General features: G+C 50.3%; 1 protein-coding gene across 3 annotated transcripts in view; it reads left to right on the top strand.

The window, feature by feature from the left end:
• The first annotated feature begins 3,358 nt into the window (after positions 1-3,358).
• The window catches only part of TNFRSF21 (TNF receptor superfamily member 21), a 31,298-nt gene continuing 18,954 nt past the window's right edge, over positions 3,359-15,702 (top strand). For 2 of the 3 annotated variants that reach the window (XM_061460958.1, XM_061460960.1), the window contains exons 1-3: positions 3,359-3,478; positions 9,035-9,689; positions 11,381-11,872. In XM_061460958.1, the coding sequence (XP_061316942.1) occupies positions 3,425-3,478; positions 9,035-9,689; positions 11,381-11,872 (1,201 nt within the window). In that variant the 5' untranslated portion in view covers positions 3,359-3,424. Of the gene's footprint in view, positions 3,479-4,439; positions 4,507-9,034; positions 9,690-11,380; positions 11,873-15,702 lie in introns of those variants that run through there. The other variant, XM_061460959.1, reaches the window with a different exon arrangement.

Consider the following 15,702-nt stretch of genomic DNA (forward strand, 5'->3'; position numbering starts at 1 on the left):
AGTCTCTGGTCAACACGAGCAGCGAGGTTCACCAACTCTGATTAAAAATACCCTTCTTCTTGTCCATTTTAACAGAGTTAACAGTTCACTGACCTGGCTGATCCCCGAGGCCTGTATGTGCATTACTCATGGGGTGGCACAAGGGGGGAAAAATGGAACCAAATGCAGGGAGGCAAGGAGGAACTTCTTGAGCTGCTGTTGCCAGCAAAAACGCAACATGAAACTCCAACCTCAGTCATTTGCTTCCCTATTTTCCTTTCAAAGAATGAGAGAAGTGGAGATGCAGCAAGCTGGATGTTAATAAGCAATTTATGTCGCAGCCAGTATGAACCAGTCTAGGCAGTGTGACTGGTGTTTGTCATTACAAGGGCTGACGGGGGGAGTGAAGGGAGATTTACAGATCAGCCCACACATTTTTGGATAATCTGTGACTGCCTTTAGGTTCTGTATAAATAATAATAATTGAAAGCGGATGTAACTAATTGGAATCCATTCCATGGCAGTAACGTGATCCATCTTATTGCCAGTCCCCTGAGTCACTCTGTCCTCCAGATGATTACTTTTCTGCTTTTCCCTAATACAATCTGAACACTGCCTTTCACATTGCTGGTGGATCCACTGTGCGTTGGTGCTGCCAGGGCATTTCAAACCCTCTTCTAGCCTGGACACAACCATTCTGGTTAGCTCTGCACCAGTGGAGCAAGATTTGCCCTATGTTTAACCAGGAAGCTGTACATTTTCCAACTTAAAAACCCCTTCAGCATCCCAAAATCTGGTGTTACCTGTTCTGCTATCGCCTATTATTTGCCCCATTTATTTTGAATTAAAAACAGCAATGGGCATTCCCGGTTTCCTTCTGGGCAACCTTGCTGGGTCTTGCTTTGCATCATGATCTCTGTCTTGGATGAGGCTCCCCTTCCCTGACCTCTTGGGAAGAGCATGTTGTTCCCAGGTTTGGTGGCCCCAGGGGAAGACAAAGCTCAAAGCAGGGCTCTGCAGCACTTGAATACAGCCAGCTGTGGAGGAAGGTCCTCTCCCTCTACACATGACACGATCTGTCTTATCACCCCCTGGGAACAGCAGTACTGCCACTGCAACCCCACCTCTGGGAGGAAAACTCTTCTCCAGACTCATTCCCAGGCTCCAAAGGGTTGTTGCTCCCTTCCAATTTAGATATGGGGAAAGCACAGAGAGAAAAAGTCCACCTTGGCTGGGAGAGGAGCCTTCTAGCTTGAGTCAAACCTCCCTAAAACCAGGAGGAGGCTTCTTGTAAGTTCCAGATAGGTTTGGATGAAACCTGCACTCCTGTAGAGCAAGAACATCATTTTTTCTTCCTCTTTTTACTTTTTTTTTTTTTGGGGGGGGGGGGGGGGGAGACTTTCTGTTATTCGTGGGGGTTCTGTGCTGCTCACTTTGATGTGACACTGAAATCCTCCCTTACTTCATCTGCCTTTAGGATGCCTTCAGAAGGTCACCATTGGCCAAAAGGATTTCTGCAGCCTCTGGAAATAAGGCATTTGAATGTTTTCCTCCATAGGCAACCAGCAATGCAGAGTCATGTAATGCCTTGATTTGGTGCCTTCATAAAACTTCAAGGCCTTGATCAGCCTTACTCCAGGCTTTGCCCATCTCTGGCTGGGTCTCCTGATTGGACCTTGGAGCCACCCTGAAACCTCATCTCTGTCCCTGTCTCCTGGAAGGACCTTGGACTTGGAGCCCTTCCAGTTCTTTCTCTGGCTCCATCTCCTGCTCCTCTTGGCTCCCTGGATAGACCTGGACCTGTTTCCATCACTTGCCACGGCCATCGATAGACGCTGTGACCAGCACCCTGCTCTGCCCACCCTGTTCAGGTACTGCAGGATGGTCCATGAGGGCAATGTCTCTGCTGTAGCCACCTTCAATTTTCAGCTAAGACTCACTCATGCAGGGATGTGTCTGCTCCCTGACACTTCCCTCAATCACAGGGAATGGGCTACATGTTTGTAGAATCATAGAATGGTTTAGGTTGGAAGGGACCTTAAAGATCATCCAGTTTCAACCCCCTGCCATGAGCAGGGACACCTTTCCACTAGCCCAGGTTGCTCAAAACCCCGTCCAACCTGGCCTTGAGCACTGCCATGGATGGGGCAGCCACAGCTTCTCTGGGCAACCTGTGCCAGTGTTTCATGACCCTTGTAATGAGAAATTTCTTCCTTATATCTGGCCTGATGTTGGAGAATAAAGAAAAAAAAATAACACCACAACCCAAAATGTGATGGTGTTGAACACTCACCACCCTGTCATTTTTACATGCTCGCGTCACCCAAGCAAAACTTCGTCAAGGAAAAGAAACTATGCCTACCCCATTTACAGAGAGGATGATGGAGGGAGGTGCCAAAGCAACACACACAGCAGAGCTGGAGCAAGCACATTTCCTACACAGTGCTTCCATCCCTTGAGTCCCTGGTGGGTGGGAGATGGTCATCCTTCTGTGGAAGTCCAGGCAGCAGAGGCAATGACACTGCGTAGGGCCCTACTTTTATTAAGAGAAAGTAGGGACAGCACAAGGGGGAATGGCTCCAAACTGAAAGAGGGGAGATTTAGATTAGATACTAGAAACAGGTTCTTCCGTGTGAGGGTGGTGAGGCCCTGGCACAGGCTGCCCAGAGAAGCTGTGGCTGCCCCATCCCTGGCAGTGTTGAAGGCCAGGTTGGACGGGACTTGGAGCAACCTGGTCTAGTGGAAGGTGTCCCTGCCCGTTGGAACTGGATGAGCTGTAAGGTCCAACCCAAACCATTCTGTGACTCCATGATTTTCATGCGCTCAGTGTGTGGATGCTTGGCACAGGGATGATTTGGGCTGGTAGGGCAGTGCTACCGCTCCAGTGGAGCTCTGTGTACATCGCCCCGAGCCCCGCGGGACGGCGGGTCACCGCGGTGAACCAGCTGGGGAGCCCCGGCGCGAAGCGGCGCTCCGTTAATACCCCCGGCAGAGCCGGGCGCGTTGTTCCGCCGGCGCGGAGCGCAGCGCAGGCCGCACGGAGGAAGGGGAGGACGAGGCTCCGCACCGCATGGCGGCGCCTGCAGGCAGCGCGCAACTCTTCCGCGGCCGCGGATGGAAGTCGGCGGCGTGAGGCGGGGTGGGGTGGGACGGAATGCGCGGCGCTGCGCGGGGGGGGGCGCCCTTGCGCGCGGTCTTGAGAGCGCTCTTGCGCGGGCGGGTGACGCCACAAAGCGCCCCGCCCTACCGCGCCGCCCCACGTGCGCGCCGCCCCGCCGCGGCAGTGCGCAGCCGGCGGCCCCGCAGGCAGGTGGGAGCGCGGCGGGCGGCAGGGCCCCGGCCCCGGCCCCGCCATGGGCGCCTGCCCGCGCCGGCCGCCGCTGGCACCGCGACCCGCCGCCTGAGGCAGCCCCGCGGCGCGGCAGACCCGGCCCCGGCCGCCACCATGGGGGCCGCCGCGGCGTGCCCCAGCGCCGCCGTGTTCGCCGGCTTCCTCACGGTGAGTGGAGCGGGGGTGCCGTGCCCCTCTGTACCTGCGCGCTCCGCGAGTGCAGCGGCGCCGCCGGCACAAGATCCGCTTGTCCGCGGGGTGGGGACGTGCTGCAGTGCGGGGCTGCCGCCCGCCCTCCTGCTCAGGGATGTGTGTGGGGAATGCTGCCTGGCTGGGGGGGTGCAGGTAGGCAGGGGTATGTTTTGGGGGTAGGCAGGTATTTGGGTGTCTCACCTCTCTCCTTTTTCGGCCCGTGCGGTGTGGGTGCTCCTCTGTGCTTTCACTGGGGGATGCTGCCATCCCCAGCCCTGCGGCGGGCACCGGCTGGGTGCGACATCCCCTGCTCCATCCTCGCCGTCCCCTGCAGGCGGGCGAAGGGCAGCATCCTTCCCGCAGCCTTCACCCAGGTCTGCGCCCCACCTTGAAGTCTGAGCAGCTCCGTGTTTTGCCCCCGTGTCCCACTCCCACTGCTTGGCACTGGGCTGGGATCCATCCATCTATCCATCTCCTCCTAGCTGCTTTTCTCCACCTTTTGGACAGGCAACAGAATTCACAGCTGCAAACTGCCGGCATTTGTCCTCGCTTAACATATTTTCCGGCAGGTTCACCTCCAGGTTTACCTGCCCAGCTAGGGCCCTTCCCAATCAAGCGCTGTATGGCTATGTCCCGTTTCTTTGGGAAGAGATGGTAATTCAGTGTGTCAGGCACACGCCGCAGCAGCTGTGGCTGGGTTGTGTAACCGAGGAGTGCACTTGCTCTTGAACTCAAGGTGGATTTTAGCAAGCTGGTGCTGGCTTGACAGGAACCTGTGCAAACAGAAAATAATCTAAAGCTGGGAGAGCATTAGGTGGGGAACAGCCTCCTCGCTTTGAAGGAGCAGGGTTCAGTCGTGGAGCAGCCAGGGTCCGTGGACGGTGCTGGCTGGGTGCTCCTGACTGCTGGTTTTTCTGCTGGGAGAGGCGAGTGCTGCTGTGTGTCTGGAAGATGAGATGCTGATGGGGAGCTTGAGATACAGAGCTCCAGCTGGGGTTCTGGAGGTCAGTCGGGAGTAGCTGGTATGGAGGGAAGGGTGGGAGGGTAGCGGGGGAAGTGTGACATAACGGTGTAGGAAAGTACAACGGCAGTTTTGCAGAATGAATCTGAGACTGAGCAGGCAAGCACCAATGCTGTTTGTGCACGCGTGTACTCAAACCTCTGTGTGTGCTGATGGGATGAGCAAGCAGGCTGTAAAGACGAATTCCTGTTTGCTCGTGAGCTGGCAGGATGCTCCCATAGCCACCACACAGGGGTTTCTTCATCCAGCATCTTCATCTTCAGGATTTTGGGCAACCTCCTTTGTCCTTAGAAGGAATTAATGTCTTTCCAGCCTGATGGAAGTGTTTAAATCAGTAGTTGGTGGGTCTCGTGCTGGTGCAGCAAACCTGAATCCGCTTAGCCGCTTGTTTTTTGAGCAATAGCGGCTCAGCAGAGGTTGCGTAAGTCTGGTGTTGGTCATGGTTTCCCTCACTTGGTGAGTGCTTCAGGCTCCCGCCCGTCTGCTGCAAGGTAGTTTCCACCATTTACCTCAGTGCCCTTGCCTCAAGCCAATACGATGTCACCTTGCTTTGACTGGGGGCTTTCGGGAGCCTGAGGGATTTCATCTGCTTGGAGCACAGCTGTGGCTGCCAGAGGTGCTTTTGAGCCTTGGTCTGCACTGGCTTCAGGGAATAGCTGCTGAGTTTTCCTTCATGGGGACCAGATGTGCTGGTGCTGCTGTTTTGGCAGGCTTGGCTGCTTGTGTTTCGAGATGTAGTAAAGGGACTGCTGAGCAGGGTAAGCGCCGCACTTTTGCTTTCTTAAACCCCAAAGCAGCTGAAATAGCTGGTTTGCTTTGCAAGAAGTAGAAACTTGCTTTGCTCTTCAATACTCTCCTCACAGGCAACTTTTTTGGAGTAACTTGATCCTTCTTACAGTGAGCGAGGCAGGAGGTGGGCTGCTTCTGCCTGCAAAGTTACCGTAAAACTTCCAGGACAGTTCATTTGTCTTTCTGGGTTTGTTTTTCAGTTTTTGTCTCTTCTTTTAATGTCACAAGTGACTTCCTTGTGCTGGTTAGCAGGGGGTGCAGGCAACCTTCAGGAAGGGTGGCAGGCTGTGCAGCCTATACCTGACCTGTGCCAAGGCATTCCCGTGGAGCTTGCTGCCGTTTCTACCGAATTCTGCTAGGTTTGCTTGGAAATGGTTCCTAGAGCATAGATTTAGCACTGTTGGTGCTTCTCCTGCTCTTCCCTCCCGGGGGTGCCCTGTGTTTAGCTGCTTGGGTTTCTTTATTTTTTCTTTCTTTTATTTCTCGGGTTTATAGCTGCCGTTCTGCAGGGCTGGCAGCAGGGTGGCACTGTACACAACCCAAGTCTATGACTGTCTTGAGGTGTCATCCCATTCAGGACACAAATACCTGTTGATCCACTAACTTTCTGCTGGTGTTTGGACTCACTGAGGAGGTTCGGGTCCCAAATGAGCTGTTGCATTCCCAGCCACATCCCCCATTTGTGTGCCCGGGAAGCTAGTAGTCCCCTGAAAGCTATTTACTGTGTGATTTGCCCACTGGGTCTCTCCTGCAGCATGCAGTTATTTAAGAGGGTGATGGAGGCATGGCATAGATGTGACCACTGAGATAGGGTCATAAAGCTGGGTGACGGCATGGTGGGTCATGCCCACATCGGCTGTTGGGTGCTGCTGGCTTGAGAGTTTGTTTGCAGCGTTTGAACATGAAGATGAGCTATTTCCCTGACCCAGCCTGATCTGCTTTCCTCATGCCATAAAACCTCCATGTGTTGGAATAGGTTGAGATGGGTGGGAGATGCCTTTGCCAGTGTGGTGCAGGGTGTTGATGCTGAGTTGGGGATGCTTTTTTTGGTCCTGTCCTGCTTTATCTTTTTGGCTTCAGTGTTGAGACATGCTCCTGCACAGAGAGCAGCACCAAAACTGCTTGAAACCAAATCTGCTTATTAGTGTTGTCTTGCGCCCATTCTTTTTTTCTGTTTTTTCTTGTTACTCTATGCATTTTGTTTAGTACTGGAGTAATGAACTGAAGTGCAGTGGCTGAGCAGAGCTCACTTTGTTGTTTTGCTGCTTTCACCACTGAAACTGGGTGTCTCAACCAGAAGGGTTTAGTTTTGCATACGGCTGGGCAGTCCTGAGGATGAGGGACCAGCCAGCAGACACCCTTTTTTGTTAAAGACATCCTCCTGCTCCTGGCCCCCTCTTTGACATATCTGAGGGGTGCCAGCCATGAAACCTGAGCAGCTGGGGTATTTTTTAGAGGACTAGAAGTGTGAAACTGAATAAATAATGGATGCTCAGCGTTGCTTAGCCTCCCTTTTTGGGGACTTGCTGCTGTCCCTAAGCTTGCAAGCTTGTCCCTTCAGCCTGCAGCTGAAGAATTGGAGATATTTGAAAGCACCAGAGCTGCTTTGCTTGAGATAGGGTTAAAAAAACCCAACAACCTAAAACCAAACAAAACCAAACCCGGAGCAGGTATGTACAGTACATTACTGTGCTGGTACCGAGATGAGTGATGGAATGATGGTGAAAATGAAAAGGGAGAACAGGGGGGATTTGTGGCACATGCAGGGTTGCCTGTGGGATTCCTGAGATCTGGCTTAATGCAGAGGGAGAAATCGGTATCTGAGACAGCATCATGCAGGTCATCCCCAGCAAGAAAGGAGACCTGCTGTGTGTCCTGCCTCTCCCAACACCCTGTCTGCTTGGTGCAGTCTCGGGGACAAGGATGAGTAACACAGGTAACCCCCCCCATACAACCTCGAGCGGCTGCATCCTGCTGAATCTGGTTTGCTATTGCAGGGTTGTGTCATGAAGATGGGGGGGGGGCAGCGGGCAGTTTTCCTTAGAGCCATCTAAGCGCTTTGTTAAATCGTGTCTTAGGGGAGGGGAGAAATAAAATACCTCCTGTAAGCCTTTGGTGCCTGCCGGGGCAGCCCTGCTTCTTAATTTGATGTGCTGTAATTAGGCTGGCCGCGGCAGGATCCCCGTCAGCTCCTGCGGGCTTGCCTGCTTCTGCCTTCTCTGTAATTGTTGCCGCTCCGGGAGAAAAGCAAATAAAACACTAAAACTCAAGGTGTTTTGTACAAATCCCGAGCTGTAAATTACTGAGCAGGTGACACAGCAATGTGCTGTGTGTTTCCAGGAAGCAGGAGACTGCACCAAAAATGCTGCGGCGAGGCTTGCGGCTGTGCTGCCATGTGTCTTCTGCAGAGTCATGTTGTTGGGAGCCTTCTTTTTCCTTTTTTTGGTTTTCCTTCTGAATATATTTTTGTTGGCTGGTGGCCCAGACTAGGTAGCAGAGCAAGAGGCGAGGGCTTGTGTAACACAGCCAAGCGATTTATGTGCCTGGCTGTGCAGTTGGAAAGTGTTGGGGTCTGTGGTCTTTTTACCTTCAGTGTAGAAAGCACCTTTGGAAATTCAAGGTAACGTTGGCTCATTCCTCTCTCCCTCTCCTAACTCGGCCTGCGGCTGTTTGAAAATGTACTTTCTATTGCTGCATGCTGTGTGAGGTTGTCAGCCTTTCTTTTGATACGCCTTTTGTTCTTAGTGTCTTGTCTCTGCTGGTGTAACTGACGTTAAATCTGTGGACAAGAAGTCTTTGGCAGGAAGCAGAGGTCTAACTTGGTAGATGGAGCTTCTCTAAGGGGTGGAACAGCCTCGATGCAGAGAAATTGAGGGAATAAAGCCTTGGAACTGTGAATAGGTGGAGATAAACAGATTTGTAGCCATCATCTAGCCAAGCCCAGCTGGGTGCAGTTTAGTGTCTAAAAACTGGAGACCTGTTACCTGTATCTGATGCAGTGAGGAACTGATCTCCACAAATTGCTTAAAAATAGCATCGGGTTTCTCTCCTGTTGGTAATGCATCCAGTTTAAAGTGGGTTCAGATGTGGTTGGAGGCTCAAAGCAGAACGTCCCTTGTGGTCTCACCAAACCCCACACAGGGTCTAAAAAGTCATGGAAGGACAGAGGTGCTGAGAAATAGCCCAGTAGTGGCTGCTAGCCTGGATTTCATCACTGTTTGTGTTACTTATAAAGGTAACTATTTGGACAAGTACAGATTAACAGACACAGAGGAGGAAAGTTTTACAGGTCAGAGCTGCCACCCGCATGTGTTTTCTGTGTTCTTGGCAAGCGCCTGGCTTGTGCTGGAGAACCTCAGCCTTGAAATGCAAAGCTGGTCTGAATTCTCCTGGGGTGGCAGGTAGCACGTACTGCTGAAACACAATTAGCGGTATTTACCGCCCTGTCAGGGTTGCAGTGTAAATGGTGCTTAGTGTCACCTAGAGCCATGGTGTCAGATTTAAGGGATTATAATTGTAGCTGGTGATGTGTCTGGAGAGCGTGGTGCTACCGCTACTGGTTCTCTTCCACTCTGACCCTGCTGAGGTTGCTTCCCTGGGTATAGTAACACTTCCAAGGTCCCAAGGCTCTGGGACATCCCTCATGACCCTGCACAGGATCGCTGGCAGAGAGGGCTCCATCTCATGCTGTTGCTGACTAATACCTCCTGTCTGTCTTCCAGCTGCTCATGCTCCTTGGCACCGCTGATGGTCAGTTGAAGCTGACCTCCGAGCAGAATGCCATCAGCCTCTCCCCTGGCAAGTACCGCCACCTCGACCGTGCCACCAATAAAGAGCTGATCTGCGATAAATGTCCTGCAGGAACCTATGTGTCTAAACATTGTACAAAGAGTACCTTAAGAGAGTGTAGCCCTTGTCCAGATGGGACCTTTACTAAGCATGAGAACGGCATAGAGCGGTGCCACCCTTGTAGAAAGCCCTGTGAACTGCCAATGATTGAGAAAACTCATTGTACTGCCTTGACTGACCGCGAGTGCACTTGCCTGTCTGGTACGTTTCAAACGAATGATACCTGCATCCCTTACACGGTGTGCCCGGTCGGCTGGGGTGTCCGCAAGAAAGGAACTGAGACAGAAGACGTTAGGTGCAAGCCGTGTCCTCGTGGTACCTTTTCTGATGTGCCTTCTAGTGTGATGAAGTGCAAAACATACACTGACTGCTTTGGGAAAAACATGGTGGTCATCAAGCCAGGGACAAAGGAGAGTGACAATGTCTGTGGTTCTCCAGCGTCTCTCCCGAACACGTCTTTGACTTCGTCCAGCACCGAAGTGAGTGAAGAGCCCTATAAAGCTCCACCCACTGCTCAGCTTCCCAAAGGTAATGTCCACCACTGAACCACAGATGTGGTTTTGATTGTGGCATTGCGTTTCTGCCTCGGTCATGGTTGGGTTTAGGCTGTTAAAGGGCAACCTGGTTTAAACTGTGGGTGGTGCTTTTGCTTCTTGGCCAGAAGGCAGCTCCGGAGTGCATGAGATTGCCCTCACTTGTGTTAAACTACATTTAATAACATTTTCACTGAGACTGTAGTAATGATTGAACTCCTGGCCGTCCTACTGTTTGAATTGAAAGGACATCACGTTCCCCAGCCTCTTTTCCTGTCTCTGTGTTGTGCTGGCTCAAGCCTCTGTCAATTTGTGGCAAATGTGAGGTGGGATGCAGCAGGAAAACCCAGAGGGGAGAGGAGTTTTGTTCTACCAGACTCCTTCTCAGATGAATTCACTGATTTCATGCCCATGTTTTCCGTGCTTCATTTCCCCCTGTACTGTGCTAGTGTATTGTCTTCAATGGGAACCATTGCCAAATGAGCTGTCCAGGAGCCTAGGCTGTCCTATAACATTTTTTCTTCAGTCTCTAAGATTTCCATTAGTTATCACTGGTGGGGAGGCCCAGGTTAAATTCCCTATTCTCTTGCTTATTTGGAAATGGTACATCATCATAGTCTTTATTGAGATCTGGCTAGTTGCGGTGGTGCTGGAGGACCCTATTTGAGGCAGTGCTCAGCTCTCCCTGGGAAGGAGTTCCTTACAGTGTCTTGGATAGGGCATTCTAATTGAAAGAAATGCAGCTTTTGATGGCCTGAACACCTGAGTCAGTAAATATGGTAGGGAAGTGTTGACAGTAGTAGACTTACCAGTGACTCTTCCTTGTTAGGTTTCAAACCTTGATAGGATACTGGTGTGTCATTGGGAAAGGACAGGGGGTGTTCCCTGAATGGTGAAGTCAACTGTAGACAATTAGGTAAAAGTTAAAGCATTTTCCCTGTTCACATTCTGGTCAGAATGTTTTGGGTAACCAGCTCAGAGGCACAGTCTGGTTAATGGTTACAGCCACTCTCTGGCTCAGATGGAATGAGATGTGATCTTCAGTTTCCAAAGTAAGCTCTGTTTTTTGCCGCAACAGCCCTTCCTTTTCTCACCAGGCTTCTCATCTGGCTGGGACCTGAGAGCTGGTGGTTGATAAAAAAACGCAGTGAAGATGGAAAGTAGCTCATAGGGGGAAGATTGGTGTCTTCTGTTGCTACAGAAGCCTGTTTTGTTGTTGATGGCATCCATAGCTGCTTGCAGTGCTGATAAGCTAATGCTTCCTTAATAAAACCCGGTAGAGGGATACTAAGCCTCCAAACTGTCCTGTATTTTCAGCCCCCAAAAAACCTAATTCCACAACAGGGCTAAAACTAATGTTCGTAAACCTAAGAAAGAAAAAGCTCCTTCAGAAATACTGAATGTGGGACAAACACAGATTGACAGCATGCCTTTAAGAACTCATTTTTTTAATTAGCTGCCACTAGTCTTAGCCAGCAAGGGTCAGTTTTACCTTGAACCTGTCTTTGTAACCGTATCCATCTGTTCCCAGAGTCAAACCTCAATTTCACCTCTTCCCTTTCTCGCTGTCTGGCGTTGGGTTTCTGTCTGCTGGCCAAGCAGATGCTCAGGCAGGTCTTAGACTGTGATGTGATGCTATATCGCATCTCCAGTGCTGTGACACTGAACCCTCTTTTCTTTTCTCAGGTCTGAACTCTTCAGTTCCTGATTTTGTCCCCTCTCCAGTGCCACACATGTCCAGCAGCATGGCGGCCAGCTACTACAACGAAACCTCAGCCAACGAGACAGATAGCGCTGGTGGGACCCTTGCTGGCTCAGGTGCCACCAGCCAGGCACAGAGCTACCGGCACAAGCAGACCAGCCAAGGGTTGGAGAAGCAGCCATCGTTAGAGATGGTGGGGGGTGAGAAGTCCAGTGTCCCATACAGACCACCCCGGCGAGGTCCACCAAACGTCCACCAGCACTTTGACATCAACGAACACTTGCCATGGATGATCGTCCTCTTCTTGCTGCTGGTCCTGGTGGTTATTGTTGTCTGCAGCGTAAGAAAGAGCTCACGGACTCTGAAGAAGGGGCCCAGGCAAGATCCCAGTGCCATTGTGGAAAAAGCTATTATGAAGAAGTCCACCACCCCAACGCAGAACAGGGAGAAGTGGATCTATTACTGCAATGGGCATGGTGAGCAGTAGCAACTGGGGGCCCATGGGGGTTTGTGTCCTCTTCACTATCCTGTGCGGTGCTTTAGAGGGGCTGACTTCACATCCAGTGACTTGTCTTTTCTAACTTGCTGGGTCTTGTTACGAGGACAAAGCCCATATACTGGTTCCTTTGATGATCCTTGGCTTCTCCACCTTCCTTTTCCCATGGTGTGTGCCTGCTCCCGAAGGAAGGGTTAATGGAGGAAATGGCACCTACTCACTTCCAGCTCCTCTCCTTCTTCCTACCATCTTTGGTAGAAGGATGTTGAATGAAGGCTCTTTTTCCTTCCCCTCTATACCTCTTTCCATTTTTCTTGTTTTGCATACTCCTTATTTTCTTGGTGACTCAGGCATGGGTCTGTTTGTCTTTCATGTCTTCCTTTTTTCCCCTCACCCCATCTGTTTCTGGAAGGCTGAGTCATCCTGTGCCTCTTAGCAGCGCCTCTGTTTCAGGTTCTTAACCCTAAATCCTGACTGCTGGCTTGTGTCCCCAGCCCTTTGCCCATGCTGGAGCCAGGAAGGTAGTCCTTAAAGGCTGTGTCACAGCTCCATGAGTGTTGTGAAGCCTTCCTGGAAGCTCTGCTTTGTGATGTTTTCTCTTCTTTTGGTGGATGACTTGCTGTCAGCTTTTCGATGAGATTTAAAGATGCCCGGTTGTGGTCATTATATTGAAATCTGTAAAAATCAATGATAAACTAATGATGGCATGTACATGAGCACCAAGGAGCTGTGATCTCCCTAGTAGGATGCATGGCTCTTCCTTGCAAAGCTATAGAGGCAATTTTGACCCCCCCTTATCCTGTGTAGACAGCACGGACGAGTCTGTACTCTAGGTTGAGGTTGTTCAACCTTAAACATCCATTCACAGTTAACCTTTAGAAAAGCATTTAACAAGGGGGGAGGCAAATAAAGAATGGATTGAAAAAAAGATTGGAAGATTTATAAGATAAGTCTTTGAAAGTCATCCTTGAGTGCTTAAGTACAAAGCAAAGAAGGCTTTGAGTAGGGGTGTCTTATGTCATCTACTCTCTTCTCCTTCCAGTTGGTTAATAGACATGCCCTTTGTTTGCCTTCATTAATGCATTTATAGAACCAGTAAGATCTTGTTGGAATTAGCTTTGTGCCTTCTCCTGTTTGTGCTACTTGCCAATTTCCTTTTAAATCTTTTGAATTCTTGAGATGAGGTTTCTTGAGTTTTTTTCCATTTGTGGTAACTTTTTCCAATACCACCTGCACTCTATTGTCTCTAAAATCTGTGGTACCCAAAGCATGGTCCATGAGGCTATGGTGAGTGATCTTCAGTGGAGTTTCAAGAATTATTAGACATCTTTATTTGTGGGCACCACCAGAAATGCTACATGGCTTTGGCCATGGTTCACAGGCTAAAAGCAGCTTCTTGTTACTAACTTGTGGTAATATTTCTTTCTTCCAAGACCTAATTACATGTTGGTTGAATTTCTGACTCCTTCCTGATTTTTGGAGCATGTCAGAGCAGGGGCTGAGTTGTATAACCCATTTAGGTATAGCCCATTTAGGTATAACCCCACCTCCCAGATCTTGTCATCCTTTGAGGGACAGCATAATTCATCGGTCATCCTGTGCTTCCCATGATGAGTTGTTCCAGTCTTTGTCATTCTTTACAGCTGAATTCAGCTAGTGTGTCAAATTCACAAGATACTTGTTTTCTGCTTGTCTCGGGAAATAAGGTGGATGTTACAAAGCAAAACCACATTTAGGTGATAAACTGGCCCAGTATCTCAGGTCTGGAGGCAAATTGCCCTGTTATTGTGGGTTCCTGGCCAGGCAGTTTTTCACATCCCTCCCAGTCATTCTTGCAGCAGTCACGCTGTTTCCATGTTGGCATGAGTGGCTTCATAACTTCCTCATGCCACTGAATGTCCTCAGTTGAACTTTGTGCAATGAAGGCAGACAGACAAGCACAAACCAGTTAACGCTTTGTCTTGCTTTTAGTGCAGCTCTGGTGTTGCCCAAATTCTGTTGCATTTGGCAGTCCTGGGGTAATGGTTGGACTTGGTGATCCTAAAGGTCTTTTCCAACCTAGTTTATTTTATGATTAGCTGAAAGGGCCTTGCTCGTTAGTTCTTACTTGGTGATGGTGCTCTGTTGTGTCGGATATGGAAATTGCTGTGCTCCATGGTGGTGCGTAAATCCCTCTTTGATTTTTCTTATTGAAACGTCTGGCTCTTAAGGCTGTTTACTTGAAATGAGAGAAGATGTAATGCCATGGAGAAATTGACCTTTTACTTAATAACCGGCTGTACAGCTAAGATGTACTGCGGAGCTGCAGCGTCATAGCTTAGCTTTCTGCTGCTCTAGCAGTGTTTGTACCCAAGTCATGCTTCATCCTGAAGCAGTGTTTCAGGAATAGGCTTCAGGCTGTTGCAGAGAGGAAATCTTTCCCCTCTGGTACTGCCAGCACAGATCCCTCCATTGCAGGCAGCTGGAGCAAAGCATCCATATGTGAGGACCACAGCTGCTCACCACATCTTCGGGCATCAGCCTGGTTTGTGGTTGCACTTAGGGGTGCGGAGGGCAAGCAGTTTGGCTTAAATCTTCTGGGGGTGAAGGCCCAGGGTCTGGTCTTAGCAGTGCACCCACATCAGTGTGACCTCCCTACCTGTACATTGGCTGGCCATGCCAACTAGGGGTTGGGGCACGCTTATCGTCAGGGCAAATCCTGTGTGCGTAGTTGTTGCACACAGTCCCCCCCCCCAGCTTCTTCCTAGTTTACCATCTCCTCCCTCCTAATCCTTTCAGTAAACAGCTTTAACCTTTGAAAGGGAAGACAGGGTCTGACGTAGGTGCTACAGCCTGTGTGTGGAGGAGCTGTGCTTGGGTGGATGCCCTTGCAACAGCACCCCTCAAGCCTCCCATGCACCAGATGGGCCTGCAAGGCTTTGCCTCTTTGGAGGATTGTATTACTGTTTGCTTCAAGCCCATCAGTTCTGGGTGAAGCACAGCCAGGGTGGTACTAGCACTGCTAGGTGCTGGAACAAAGACATCTTGCTGTGGTTGGGCTGCTTCCCTGAAGAGGCAGATTTTAGGGTGGCAGCAGTGGCTCAAACTCTTGCCCAGTCCCTGAAGGCACTTGCTATACTGGCTTGCTTAAATAGTTGAGATAGGTGTGCAATCCTGAACAGCAGTTGTTGTCATGGGGCGTTTCACTTGTCCTCATCTCCCCGTGCACTGGTGTCTCTGCCCTGTGCTCTCTCTGGTCATAGTACATGCCTTAAATAACAACCCAAACATAAAAATAGCAGTAGCTTGGGAGGCTGGTGTTAAAACTAGACCTGTGTCCTTAACATGGATATATTCCAGCCAGCGCAGCAAATGCCGACAATTGTCACTGGATTAAATGGCTCAGGTCTAGGAAGAGCTTGTGATGACTAACAGCCTGAGTTAGCAGCCAGCCTACCTCCACATGTGTCCTCATGTCCGTCTGCACAACAGGGACACGTAGATGAGCCCCAAGGTCTCATCTACACAGGACTGAGAAGGTAGAGCAACACCAACAGTGCAGCTGTGGCTGGAGAAATTAGACCTCTTTTGCTGCTTCAGCTGGCTCTTGCATTGTAGGCCTGCAGATGGGAACCCAAAGGGGAAAAGCAGTTTGCCAATGATTTCTAAAGAAATTATCGATGTGGTGCCTGAATGACATGGTACTGGACTGATAGTGCTCTGTGGTTTTAACCTTGTACAACTGCTTTCTTTTAGAAGAGCAAGAACAGCCTATACACTGAAAACACTTTGTTCTAAGCAATCGCTTTATTTTAGCAAATACCCATTTCC

The sequence above is a fragment of the Pezoporus flaviventris genome, unplaced genomic scaffold (genome assembly GCF_033815535.1).
Source record: "Pezoporus flaviventris isolate CSIRO_AGI_PZ_B2104156 unplaced genomic scaffold, CSIRO_AGI_Pfla_v1 ptg000031l, whole genome shotgun sequence".
Taxonomy (NCBI): Eukaryota; Metazoa; Chordata; class Aves; order Psittaciformes; family Psittacidae; genus Pezoporus; species Pezoporus flaviventris.